Source organism: Peromyscus leucopus, chromosome 22, assembly GCF_004664715.2.
Source record: "Peromyscus leucopus breed LL Stock chromosome 22, UCI_PerLeu_2.1, whole genome shotgun sequence".
NCBI classification, from domain to species: Eukaryota; Metazoa; Chordata; class Mammalia; order Rodentia; family Cricetidae; genus Peromyscus; species Peromyscus leucopus.
In genome coordinates, this window is record NC_051081.1 from 19,012,050 (window position 1) to 19,026,964 (window position 14,915).

The 14,915-nt window shown below is 46.9% G+C and overlaps 1 protein-coding gene across 2 annotated transcripts in view; it reads right to left on the reverse strand.

Annotated features, from left to right (window-relative positions):
* The window catches only part of Prkce (protein kinase C epsilon), a 500,560-nt gene that overhangs the window by 314,326 nt on the left and 171,319 nt on the right, over positions 1–14,915 (reverse strand). For both annotated transcript variants that reach the window (XM_028892739.2, XM_028892748.2), the window contains exon 2: positions 436–499. In XM_028892739.2, the coding sequence (XP_028748572.1) occupies positions 436–499 (64 nt within the window). The remainder of the gene's footprint in view (positions 1–435; positions 500–14,915) is intronic.

Below are 14,915 nucleotides of genomic sequence, written 5' to 3' on the forward strand. Positions count from 1 at the left end.
CTAGTGAAACGAACCTGTAAATGATCCAAAAATATGAGATTCTAAAGTCTGCCACCCTCTTTGTTTCAGTTTCTGAATGCCGTTAGACCAACTGGTTTTACTTCCTTCTCAACATACACAACACAAAGCCCACAGAGGCCTCCTGGGAGAGGCTGCCCCTCCACCGGCACCTGGCCTGCCTGCATACACCGTTTGGAAATGCCTGTGCTATTGGCCTCGCAGCAAGTCTGAAATCTCCTTCTGTTCCACCAGGAACAGATGGCTGGCTCCTTTTGGTACACGGGCACAGCATCTTCAAAATAACCTTCTCCTGCTGAAGCATGCCAACTCATTAAATGTCACTGTGCTAATGTCCTGTCCACAACGGGAAGGGGGAGACCCAGACGACCACGGCTTGACACAACAGGACAAGGGTGAGCGGTCATGCTCTCCTACCTTCACCTGAGGACCCCGAGAGATCGATGATCACATACACTTTTCCTTCTGGCTCCAGATCAATCTGCAAGTAAGAAAACGACAGTGGATCTATTAGTACATGGCTGGGCAGCATGAGGGGTTCACATTCCCACCCCGAACTGTTGTAATCCGGAGTCGCAGCTCCATGCATTCACCAGCCCACGGTGTGCCAAGAGCGAGGTGAGTTAGGGATGAAAGAGCATCCAATGATGACTGAACATCTACCGTTCGAAGCACACCCTGAAGGAGCATTCGTCAGCGGTCTTAAACGGGGAGGGATCTTGCTTCACAATGGATGCTTGATGACTTTCTAGAGGCATGACTGTCTAGACATGACTGGCAGAGAGAAAGCCATAACCAGCATCTGAAGGGTGGAGATGCCAGGGAAGCCACAGGGTATAAGACAGTCCCGACAGCTGAGAATCGCCCAGCCTACCAGGTCAACTGCATGGAGGCTGGAAGGCTGTGTGTCATCCCCTTCTACAGACAAGGAAACTGCTCCAAGCTCTAAGCTAAGTGGCAGTGCTGGGATTCGATGCCGAGATCACCCACGGGAACTTGGGTCCTTTATTCTATATAACTGCTTCTTGGGAAAACAAGAGCTGTGTTAGACGTCACTCCCGTTCTCAGTGATTCAAATCTCACCGTGATGTTAAGAAAACAGAACAGTGACGAGCCCGGCTAATAAGAGGGAGAAAATAAACGATGAGCAAACATCGAAGGCTCCTGAGAGCAATAGAGAAGAGCAGTTCGAGAAGAAACAACAAAAACGAAGGCTCAGAAAGTGCACCTTACTTTACCCTGACCCCCTCAGACTTAGGTCATCAGTTGGCTACATGGGTGTTTTGCGATCCGCAGACGCCAGCTGGCTTATAAGGAGAGCCAGCACTTCTAAGTCCCTTACCAACGGTGTCTCTTTTCATGCCCAACTTGCTCCCACCCCTACTGGAGCTCAGCTAACTCCTATACAGAACCAGGTTGATGCAACGAGGCAGTGGGATGGGAACCGGCGGACGGGACCTCTGAAGACATTGCAAGGCAGGAACTCTTCCTGCAGAAAGTGTGCCGCTTTCCATATGGGAGAGTAGTAACTCGGGAAGCCTTGGATCTCCAAGTCCACACCATGACGCTCACCCACCCCCACTGTCCATCTGTATACACAGAGTTCCAATGGGCTCAGCAGCGCCAGGCTCGCTCCCCAACAAGCTGTGCATTTCCTAAGGACAGGAACCACCATCCCTTCCTGTCGTTTTTCCACCGTTCCCAGCAAAGAGCAGGGCATGCTTAGCGAGTAATTCTTAGGAAGAGGCAGCGTGGTGGACGTCTTCTGATCCTTCGAGGTCAAGGACAATGAATGCCTCCTCTCTGAAGCTTTTCCAGATACTCCCATCAGGCTGCATTCCTCCCTCCTCTGGGTTCCCACAGCACACCAGACGCATCCTAATCACAGTTTTTATTACACTGTCGCACAGTGTCCATGTAGCTATCTCCCCTGCCACATTTCCAACCCCGGCTCACTTCTCTTGGCCAGAAAACACCCAATACCCGTTTGTGGAGGTGGGGAATGGCTTTAGATTCTACAGCATGGTCTGTGTCCTTCACCCCTTCAAGCCTTCATGCCCAAGGAGGAAAACAGACTTGTGATTTGTACCGAAGTAGCGATTGCACAAGACTGGAAGAGGAAGGGGGAGGTGGCCACACAGTGAACATCTGATATGAGCACCTGCCTGAGGCAAAGAAACTCAAGTTGAATGGATGCTCTCTCCAGGTCACCCATACCCTTCCCAGAGTCAAGGTTTCTAAAGCCGCTCGGGAGCCCTGCTGCACGGCCAGACTTAGCTCCTCATGGCTGAGAATGTTGACTACCTGGTTCACATTTGCATTTGCATCAAGCCATCTCCCATAGATGAGGTACCTGGAGGAAGTTCACACACTCCGGTCAGAGAATGAGGAAGGGCAGTGAGCAGATTTGGGCCACATTCGGGGACACCACAGGATCCACTTGTCTGAGCCTGGGCTCCATAGGAGAGCCACATCCCCAACTGGGATCCCACATGATGTTTTTTTCACATCATTCCACCTCAAGAGTTCATGATCTTAAATGTGTACGTAAAGCAAAGTTTCCCCAGAGCTCTCAAACACTCGTATGACCCCATCATAAACATACTCCATCCCTGGCACAGAATTACAAACAGAAAAACCAGTCGTGGGCCCTGCTGAACAGCGCTAAACCAGAATTCTGTCCCTGCCAAAGTTCAAAATGATCAGGAGCCCTTTTGACCCTCGAGAACGGAATTCAAATAATGTCTGCCTTTTGGAGATTAGATCATCTCCACTAGCCCCCAAACAAAACGAAACGCTTTCTCATATCCTCCAAGTCAAAGATTTCCCACGACTGCTGACTGTATTGGTGAGGCACAATGCTATCTGTGAAAGGCAGGGAGGGAATGAGATGGGCAGCGAGGCCTATCCAAAGGCGGGCACGGAGCCTATCTCTGCAGAAGGGGAGCGAGGACTCATAGCAGGGAGGACAGGTCATCGACCGTAAACTGTGTTAGGATATTAACATTCAAGATGGCTATCAGAAACCATTTTGGCACCCACTGCTCCCTCCCTCAATGCTAGCGCCCTGCATTTCCCAACCGAAAAATAGAAATGAAGCCATTAAACACGCCAAGAGCAACAAAGCTCTGCAGAACGAGCAGATGGCTGCAAAGCTCCGGCCAAGCCCCAGTCGGCCAAATGAGGCGGCTTTGAGATTCCATCCAGGGCGGCAGGACTTCAGGGTGGTGACCGGAGGGGTGGCCTAGTACAAAGGGTGGCAGAGAGTGGTCTGGCTTCACGGCCAAATTCATTTCATCACGATTCTGCCCATGGTCACACCGCCCAGATAATGAAGCAATGTCGGCTCCCAGGCCTGTGCAACTTGTAGTCTGTCAGAGGGCATCAGTACCAGTACCGGGCAGCTGGGACGACTCTGCTTGCTCCAGATGTAGCCTTATTTATAAAATCTTTTTAGACGTCTTACCTCTCCCCGACAGGCCCCCTAGCCACTTTCCTTTTCTCGTGGACTATGATCTCCCTTCAAGCTAAATCACCATTAGCTTCCCCTCTAGCCAGGGCCAGAAGCCAAGGAAGCCGTGGGGGAGATGACCACAGCCCTTGGCTTCATACCAGGCCCGAATCCCAGTTTTGTCTCTTACCCGCTGAGTGACCTCAGACAATTATTTCCTCTCCGTAAGCCCTGGCTTCATCTGTGAAATGGGTTGTCATGGAAATTCCATGAGACAGAAATGCAAAGCACTTGGCACTCAGAAAACACTCGGTGGGTGGAGAAGAGAGAACTGAGTGGCTAGATGGCCCGAAACAACCAGGGCCTACAGGATGGCTCAGCAGGCAGAGGGGCTTGCCGCTAAGTCTGATGATCTGAGTGTCATCCCCAGAGGGTGGGAGGAAAGAACCAACTCTTACAAGCTTTCCTCTGACCTCTCTCTATATTAGTGTCATGCCACACATGAGTACAATAGACACATACATAAGACACACACACACACACACACACACACACACACACACACACACACACAATCTTCAAGTCTTTCCTTTTTAGTTCAAAATTCTTCCTACTCTAACAACCCCCCCCCCCAAATAAATAGAAGACATTTTGTGTTTCCCGATATTACTATAGATGATTACAGGATATCAGATGACATTTTAGTGGTGTTGTGACTATCAAAAAAGGCTAAGTCTTGTTCCCATCCTAGGGGAAATCCAGGGGCAGGCAAGGCCATCCCCTAGACATCAGAAGGTCCATAGTACCATGAGAGATAGGGAGAGCAGATGATCACAAGAGTCCCGAACATCTAATTTGCTTCAGATGCCTTCACATGCCTCGGCTTATTGAGGCTCTTGCGAAGTCAATGACAGTCTCAGTTCCAGATAGGAAAGGGGGGTACAGTATGCTTTCTGCAGTGGTGCCCCTCAACACTACCTAATTATGGAAGGATTTGATTCTGCCTCAACTCCAAGGTCAGACTTGTGGCCCTGCTACCCCTAGCCCACAGAAGCTTCTCTGATACCTGTCCAGGGTATTCTCCTCCCAGCCCCACCCAATGTCCTCATTATCCTTTTCAGTGGCCATTGGCTTCCCAGGCCCAACCTTCCTAAGACACATCCTCAGCTCTGTACTGAGCCCACGGGGAAGGTCTGTGTGAAGATGCCATTCATTCAAGAAGGAAAATGCCCACAGAGATAGAACAAACCACCCAGAAACTCCTGAAGCAGCAGGACTTCTGGGTGGTGCCTGCCTATTTCTAATGGCCTTCATGGGTCAATTTTATTTAGTCCTCATAATTTACCTGCACGCTAACAGGTACTGCGTTGGTCTATGAATAAGAACCACATATGGTAGCACACACTTGCAATCTCAATTCTCCCAAAGGAGAGCCAGGAAGGTTATGAGTTCAAGGCAACTCTGAGAAACATAACAAAACTCCATCTCAGAAAAGCTCAGCAATAGAGTGTTTGCTTAGGTGCACAAGGCCTGGGTTCAATCTCTTGTACTGCAAATAAACAAAGACTTTAAAAGCTGAGGTTATAAAGAGGAGGAGTAGCCAGTGTAGCCACAGTATGCCAATGAGGGCCCATCTGCTTCATGACATCAGGGCCTTCATATACCCCTTGTCTCTGGGAATGCAGTCCTATCACTATTATAGGTAACTAAGAAAGAGCTTGCCTCCCTCAGCTCCTAACTCCTAGGCCAAGGATCCTTCTAGCACCCCACACCCACCCATCAGGAACTCTCGGCCAATTAGTTTTGAATCAGAATTCCACTGGTAAGTAGCCAAAACTTCACCTGCCTTAGTACCCGGCTTCAGTTATGTCTTTTGAACTTCCTACTGGGGTAAGTACCAAGTTTGTGTATAAGTCTAAGGGCCAAGGCTTCAGTGACCTGGGATGGTCTATCTGTGCCTGTGTCTAGGGTGTATCTGTGCCTGTCAGTGACTGGGCTTATCTGTGCCTGTGTCTAGGGGACCAAGGGCTTCAGACCTGGTATCTGTGCCTGTGTCTAGGGGACCAAGGGCTTCAGTGACCTGGGTATCTGTGTCTGTGTCTGTGTCTAGGGGGCCAAGGATTTCAGTGACCCAGGTATCTGTGCTTATGTCTAGTAGACCAAAGGGTTTGAAGAGCCAGGCAGCCTGAAATTCAGTCAAACTTCCTCCTACACACAGACCAACTTTCACCTGAGACCTCTAGATAAACTTCCCCCTGCCTGGCTCAGGCCACCTGAGTTTCCCTTCCTCTTCTAACCATCCCCAGGCACCAAGCTTGGAGGGAAGGAGAGAACCGGGAGAGAGGCCCTGAGGGGCCAAGCACCACCTACTGGGATTCACGTAACTCAGTGTTTATTTCTCTTTCTCCCTTGCTTGGAAAAGGTTGGGGATAATGCAGGAGGTAGGAGAACCACCGGAGAAGGAAGCTGAGCCTAGCGGTTATGGTCTGTAATCTCAGCACTTAGGCGGCTGAGGCAAAAGGGCCATAAAGCCGACGCCTGCCTAGGCCACCACTGAGTGAAGGAACACACTGGCACCTTTGCAGGAGGACTCTGACTCCATATCAAAAGGAAAAACGGGGAGATGGTTCAGTCACTAACATGCTTGCTATGTCAGCGTGAGGACAGGAGTTTAGATCCCATCATTTGCGTGGGAGGCATGTGGGAGGCATGTGGGAGGCATGTGGGAGGCATGTGGGAGCCATGTGCATTGTAATCCCAGTGCTAGGGCCTGCAGAGACGGGGGCTATCTGGAGCTCATTGACGGGCCAGCCAATGGGGGGGGGGGTCTCTGCAGGTTTAGCAAGGGGCCCACCTCAAAAAATTAAGGTGAAAAATGATTGAGGAAGGAAGACACATGGCAACAACCTCTCTGCCCTCTGTGTGTGTGTGTGTGTGTGTGTGTGTGTGTGTGTGTGTGTGTACACTTGCATACATGAAAACAACATACACACACCAAAGTAAAAAAAGAAGATATAACTCAGGGGTAAAATGCTTGCTTAACATTCATGAGGGCCTAGATTTAATCCCTAATACCAGAGAAAGAGAGAGAAAATGAAAGGAAGAAGTCTGTACCCTTCATTTTGGGCCACCCTCCCACACTTAAGTACATCATAGCCCAAGGGCTTCCTGGCATGGAAGAGACCAGGCAGACCAAGGTCATTCCGGCCTCCAGCATCTTATAGAAGGTACAAAGCACCAAGACGTGGCAGGAGAGTGAAGGGGAATCAGGGTGGGAGTGAATCTGACCCTAGTGCATTGTGGACAAATAGTATGATATGGAAAAAAAATTCAAACATAAAAATTAAAGTCACCAAAACACTGCAGTGAGCAATGTGGAAGCCACTCCAACGTGCCGGTGTGGTGTCTAGAAGCTGATTCTGCAGCTCTTCATCTGGGGAGGAATCTGGTACCCATGCTATTGGCAGCACACACTGACTGGTCACAGGCTGGGGGATACATGGAATGAAGTGGTTTTCATGGTCCCACTCTGATAATGGGCTTCCATAGCAACTGCTTCCATAAAATAATGGGCAGGGGTTGTTTTTGGTTTTTTCTCAAGTGACTCTTGCTGCGGTGTGAAGATATTGTACAGGGGGCAGGAGATGGCTTAGTGGTTGAGAGCATTTGTCATGAAAGCATGAGAACCTGGGTTCAAATCCCCAGCACCCGTGTGAAAAAAACTGAGCATAACCACGCATGCCTATAACTCTTGTATGGGAGGACAGAGGCGGGCCAATCCCTGGAGTCACTGGCCAGCTAGCCTAACCCAAACCATAAGCTTCAGGTTCAGTGAGAGACCCTGTTTCCAAATTAAAACGAAGGATGATCGAGGAGACACCTGACATCCTCCTCTGGCTTCCACGGGTGCACCTGAGTGCACATACCCTACCCTGCTCCCACACACAGATATTATATAGGCTTTTCTGTACATCTCTGCTGGGCAGAATCTTTCTAATCAGCATTTGTTTATGCGGTGCTTGGAACTGAACTCAGGGCCTCAGGCATGCTGGGCAAGTGCTCTTCAGCTGAACTACAGCTCCAGAACTAACAGATATTTGCACATGTTGCCTCAACAAAAGCATGTCCTATCAAGTTACTTCACCATGCACACATGCTGGATCTCCACAGGTGATAGAGGTGACTTGTTTTTGAAGACATCAATCCACACACCAATGTCCACAGCAGTCCCACGACCTAAGAGCTCCAAACCAGAAGCAACTCCATGCTCCCCAGCAGGTATGAGGACAAGCAACCCGTGCTACATCCACACCATGGAAGTTTGCTTAGCAATACAAACTAATAAATTAGCAATACTCATACAATGGATGCCACGCCAAAGACACCAAACATCATATGGTTCTGTTTATATAAGGTCCTGAAACAAGCAACGCTAATTTACAGTGACCAGACCCACCAGGGTGACTACATCCTGGAGGTAGAGGCGACCAATAACTGCCTTTGGAAAGATGGAAATTTCCTCCATGTTAAATGCAGTGGTGAAGGGGTGAGTTCATACATTTGAGGAAATGCGTCAAGCTAGGCACTCAAAATGGCTGCCCTTAGCTGGAGGAGAGTCGATTCTCAATGAAGCTGTTCTTTATAAAGGAGAAGGAGGGGAAAAAAAAGTCTTCGAATAAGGATTCCTCCACAAGCTTCCTTTAAATAATAAATCATCTTTCCGCCCTCGGAGCGTTTAAAATTTCATGTTTCATTTTTTAAAAATAAAAAGACTCATTCAGAGTTTTTTCACGAGCACATCTGTCACACAACATAATGTACACCTACCCGCGTGGGTGCACACATTCGCACACCACCCACGCCTGCGAACACATTCACAGGCACACAGCTGAGCCACCCTCTCCTGTCTGTGATCAAAATATAATAATAGCAAGAAAAAAACACATCCAACATGTAGGTTTGAGAGTCTACCGGATTATTTAAACCTCTTTCTCTGTGTGTGGATATCCATTTCCTCACAGATAAAATGAGATGACTTTGCCCAAATGCTCTGGGCCGATTTTTGGTTACCCGAATGACCTAAATATACACAAAAAAAGGCTAAATAAATCAATAGATAAACACCATTTGATATATCACTCTACAAGTTAAAAAAAAAAAAAAAGTAAGAAAAAGATCTAAATGTGCTGGGTGAGATCTAGGATTCAGAAGTGGAAGGGACAAGATGCAATGTGTTTATGTGCTAAGTTGTCGTGCAAAACAAAGGTGTTCATGTGTGGGTGTACACACACACACTCCAGATTTAGAGCCTTTCTGGGGGGGACTCTTGTTTTCGATGTTTTTCTTAAGTCTTTTTTTTTTTTTCAATTTATTTTTAAGCCTCTTCATATTTATGAGTGTGTAAGTATAGGCACACACATTTAAAATACATATGGTGGTGGCTGGTCTCCTCCTTCTACCTTGTTCAAGACAGGATGTCTTGGTGTTTACAGCTGTATACAACAGGCTAGATGGCCCCCAAGCTCCCTCAGATTCTCCGGTCTCGGTCTCTGATCTCACTGTAGGAACAATGGACTTACAGCACGTCCTCTCTTGCCTGGCTGTGGATCCTGGGGATCTGAACTCAGGATCTCACACTTAGGGAAGGGCTTTCCCACCTACTAGCAGGACATTGGGTCAATGAGAAGTTGAAGCCTCCTCATGAGATGTCACCACGGGATATGGAAACCAGAATCGGGTCGTCTTCTCCATTCCTAACCCTTTCGTTTTTAAAATTCTATCCAGGATCATTCGTTATAAAGTTTTAATTCAGCACCTTTTTAAAAAATAAAATGTCCTTTTAGCTGCATTGGCTGGTCTAACCTTTTATCCTCAGGGTGCAGCTGGCTTTTGTTACTAGACACACTTTAATAAGTGTCCCTCAGATCTGGTTGGCACCCTGCTTTCCCCATTGCCCACAGCCAGGTGGCGGGGACCAACTGAAACGCAGCCCACCCTTGGGAATCTCACGTTGTCTAGACCAGAAGCCTGCATGACACATCTTAGCTCTGGATATGCCACACACGCAGTAAACACAAGTTAACATCTGCTTCCTCTTTCCAGTGGCCTAGAGATGGTCTCTCTCCCCCCCCCCCCAAAGCTAGCAGCTTCTTCTGGTGACAGAGGTGGCTGAAAACAAGTCGCCAAGCTGAAGAGGGAGCATGTGCGATGACATACATGCTCATGATACAGTGTTTCCATCTCGGAAGAAAGTGGCAATACACAGCTCCATGCCCTCACAGATCGTGGTGAGCACAAACAGAACAAATAGCAGAAAATGTCATCCCTGCCCCTGGTTACTCTGAAGTGAAAAACTCCTTGCTACGAGCCTGCATTTTGTTTGGGAATGGTCTCCCTCCCTGGGTGCACTTATGTTGCAGAATAATCTTTTGTACACTGCAAGGAAGTGCCACTCTGATTGGTTTATTAAAAAGCTGAACGGAGCCAGGTGGTGGTGGCGCACGCCTTTAATCCCAGCACTCGGGAGGCAGAGCCAGGCGGATCTCTGTGAGTTCGAGGCCAGCCTGGGCTACCAAGTGAGCTCCAGGAAAGGCGCAAAGCTACACAGAGAAACCCTGTCTCGAAAAACCAAAAAAAAAAAAAAAAAAAGCTGAACGGCCAATGCTTAGGCAGGATTTCCAGGCATGGAGGATGCTGGGAGGAAGAAGGGCAGAAACTCGAGGAGACAGGGAGGAAGCAGGAAATCAGGATGGATTGTATGCAAATGAGGTAAAGGAGCCTTGGGCAGCACACAGATGAACCAAAATCAGTTCATTTAAGTTATGAGGGCTAGCTAAAAAACAAGCCTAAGCTACCGGCTGAGCTTTCATAATCATTAAGTCTCCATGTTGCTACTGGGGAGCCAATCATCTCTATTAAAAAGTCCGACTACACATCTAGATGTATGCTTACTTTATTTTTCTGTTTCTCACATTACAGCAGTACGGCTCAGTGATGGAGTGTACAGACCCTGACACTAGCCTGCCTGGGTTCAAATCCTAACCCTGCCTGTTAGAAGCTGTGTGGCACTTGCTTTGATCTCTTCATCCCTTGAGCCCAGGCTTCGTAGCTAACAAAAACCAGTGAGACTTCTTGGATACCACAATGAAAGCAAAGGCCCTGAATTGTCTTCTTGGAAAACCTGGGTTCAAAGCACACGAAACTACAGCAAAGCAGCCAGGCCACTGAGACAGTGAGCGCCAACAGGATGCAGGCCACCAACAACACCAGCACGCAACCAACCGGTGCCCCTGGGCACATTCCCGTCTGATGATACTCTGGATGGCAAGTCTGGTTTGTTACTGCTTTGCCTCATAGAGTCGGAACCTATGAGTCCTCTGAGCAAAAGAGCAGTTTAGTAAAGATCGTGGAAGCGTGAAATGTAAGAGTCAGAAATACTTAGAAATGACTTGGTTCAAAAACACAAAGTAACATAAAACAAGGGTAAGGTCTTTTTCCTTTTGTTTGCCAAATTGGCCATTTTTTTCTCTCCTGAGCTATGTATTTCTGGGTTATTTAGAACTAAAATATAACCCAAACTGACTGTAATGATGTGTTTGCTTTTCAGAAATCAAGATTCACTTGCCTGCTTGAGATGAGAAGCGTGTTTTCTGCCCCATCACTCCCAAGAGGGTTAGAGTTTTAATAATCCCGACTGAAGTTTTTCTCCTGGCCACTACCATGCCTCGAAATGACTCATGCCTCAGTTCCCTGGTTTCTTACCCCAGGTGTTTTCTCTGCCTTGCACCTGTTACAGATGAGGATTTGGTTCAGCATCCCTTCCTCCTCAGTCCCTTTCCATAGAACATTCTATGCCCTAATTCTCAGCTCTTAGGCAGTTGATCAAGCTCAACTTTGGTTATATGGTAGAAGCTCACTTTGCATATATGGAGTTCTTAATTTGATCCTCAGGCACAACAACAACAACAACAAAACACACACACACACACACACACACACACACACACACCCCTCACTTGCTCCCCCCAGACTATCCCTTGACCCTGCTCACTGTAACCAGAAAACATCAGTGCTTCTGGTCCTCCCCATCCTCCCTGTCCCTACACCTTGGTAATTATACCTATAATTTATACCTACACAGCTGGACCCTCAAGGCTGACGGTGCAGACATTCTGTTCTCTAGCCACAGTTAAGTTCCATGCTTTGTTATACAGTGGTTCTAAAATCTGAAAACTAATATCATTTACATGTGATGGCTTTACAAACCGCTCATCTATAGACTTACATATTTGTATCTATATTCATATACTATCCACATACAAAAATGGCAACTCCCGTGCTACTCAGCGGACAACATACTCATCATCAAATGCAAACGGGGTCGTCATTTTCCATTTCACTGGTTGCTTTTCTACGATCCCCAAGGTTTCCCAGAATCCTTTTCTTTAGGATTTGCCCAGCGTGACTTCCCTCTCTCATCTGGCTGCGTGGCTGGCTCTGTTGGCTGGTGCTCAGCAATGGTGCTCCCCATATCCCCTCAGGCAGCCACTGTTGCCAAGGTCCAGTCTCTCTTGTTCTAGGTTTTTGCTCGGAAAGTGTATTCTCACTGCAGTGCTGATTAGCAGTGGGTATGAAGCCACGTTCCTAAGACTCGACATGCCTGCTCCCACAAGCGAATAACGGTTTGACTAGATACACAATTCTAGGTGTAAAACAGCCATGATCTATCAGAACTTCCTCTTAACATCAATGCGGCCAATTGACTCTGATGCCAGCCTGACTGCCGTGGCTCAGCACAAGGCACCGTTTGCTTGTTTGGTTTCCAGGCTGGAACTCTGGAGTCCTTTTCCATTCTCACTGTTGTTAAATTTCACAATGACATGTCTCAGGGAGGCATCTTTTGATCACGGTGCCAAAACTGAACTTGTGGAAGTCACTCTTCCATTTATTATTTAATTCTTTGTCCTGGGCTCTTTCTCATTTTCATTCTCTTTCTCTTTTTTCTTTTCTTTGTTTTGTTTTTCAAGACAGGGTTTCTCTGTATAGTTTCGGTGCCTATCCTGGATCTCACTCTGGAGACCAGGCTGGTCTGGAACTTGCCTGGCTCTGCCTCCCGAGTGCTGGGATTAAAGGCGTGCGCCACCACCGCCCGGCAAGTGAACTTATTTCTAATAACACAAGAGTTTATGCATATGCCTTCCTAGTCCCTTGTGGCTCTCTTTTCTTCTTCTGGTACATACATACAGTACATTTCAAAGAATACCATTCCCATCTGCCCTTAGGGTTAGATAGGGGAGCCCTCCCTTAGAGCAGGAGCCCCAAGAATCTCCTTTATGCTTGGGTAGTGGCCCATCTCCCCCTTGGTTAACTGGCAATAGCATGCGGCCCTAACTTGTCCAGAAAGCCCTGGTGGTCCTCTTTCCGCTCCTCTCCTGTGCTCTCGGCCACAGTCTATGGAACAGCAGAGAACTGGTTTCTTCAGGAAAGAAGGTAACATCCACACCATTTTTCTAGTTCCTCCCCAAACATTCTACCATTTCTTTTGCACAAAGCCTTCCAATTTTTCACCCCAGGAGTCTGGAGCCTGGCTCCAGCTCCTTCTGCATTGAGATCAAAGGGCGCACATCTCTATGACTAGGTCTTTTAGTCCGTGCTTGTTTTCACTCCTGTCCTTGGGGTAAGCATTCTGCAGCCTGGAGTCCTTCAGAACAATACAGAGGAGCGGTCTCCATGCTAGGCTACAGAACCTTTTCTAGTCAGTGGTTTTCAACCTTCCTAATGCTGCGACCCTTTAATGCAGTTCCTCATGGGGACCCCCGCCCATCACAAAATCATTTCATTGCTGCTTCATAACTGTAATTTTGTACTATTACGAATTGTAATGTAAATATCTGATATGCAGGATATCTGATGCAACCCCTGTGGGGGTTGAAACCCACCGGTTGAGACACACTGATCTACACTGTTTTGAACCAAGGCTCCTCAGTACCTCTAGTCAGCTCCACTGGGTGGCATCCCGCAGTCTCCTCACCCAGAGACTTAGGATAAGTGTGCTGGTGTGTTCTTTCTGCTCACATGGCTGTTACAGATTCTTCTATTCTTTCTCTTTTTCTATCGTGTGCATGAAATCTTGAGTGGGCAAAAGAACAAACACATTTGCTTCCAGAAAACCTTGAATGGAAATTTCCAAAACATGTCACCTGCAATGATGTTATGCAGAGCTGCTAAGAATGAAGGAGAAAGAGACACTCGTGTAAAAAAGTGTGCCCACGGAGTGTAAACTGCTGCAATATTTGTAAAGAATATTTTGGCATTACATAACAACAGCAAAACAAAACAAAAAGCTCTTGACCTTGCAATTCTGCTTTTGGAATTTATCCCAACCACACATGTGCAAAAAGATTTAACCACAAAGATGATCATTACAGCATTTTTAAGAACATAAAATTAAAAAGCAATGATTTAGCTAATAGCTAACTATCTAAATAAATGGTAGACTATTCAAACCATTACATACCATGCAAAAATATTTAAGATTATATTTAATAACATGGAAAACTGTTCACAATGTGGTATTAAAAGTTAAAATTAGCTTATAAAGGAATATATGTCCTGCGATCCAATCTTGTGAAGACCAGTGTGTGAGGAATGTACTTCTAATCTCAATTTAAAAAAGGATCTATGGAGAAATAGGGTAAGATGTGATTGTGTGTGTGTGTGTGTGTGTGTGTGTGTGTGTGTGTGTGTATGTGTGTTCATGAATAGTTTGTAAACCTTTTACCTTTCTCCTAGTTTCTACCACACTTCTTGGTTAAAATAAATGCACTATTCTTTTAAGAATAGTATAAATATAAGAATAGTATAAATTCACAAACAAGGAAACTAAGGTACAAAGAGGTTACAAAATTTGCTTAAGCCTGTAAGCAAACCACTCAAAGCCAACAAGCAGAAACTCAGCATTCTTAATTTCTTTAATTTGGGGATACAAGTTAAAAGTGGGGCATGATTTTAAAATGGCACATCTCCACAAAAGCTTCATTTTCAGGTCAGTGGTAACAGCACTGCTCACTCTTAACCAGTGGGAGAGAGGTCAGCGCGCTCCTCAGCTGGACATGGTCTAAACACACCAAGGAAGAGACTCGGAAGGTAAGCTGGTTGGGGCTAGGGATGGGGCTCAGTGGTAAAGAGCAGTGGCTGTCCTAGAGGATCCACACCTGGTTCCCAGAACCCACACTGCATGATTCACACCCACCTGTAACTCCAGTTCTAGGGAAGCTAATGCCCCTTCTGCCGGACGTACCAGACGTACACGACACAAACTTATACATAAATAAAAATACGTCTTTAAGAAGTGAGCCAACCTTAAAATCCTTTTGGATCACAAGCCCTTCTCTGTATGGTGAGGTTGTTCCATTTGTGTGTGTGTGTGTGTGTGTGTGTGTGTGTG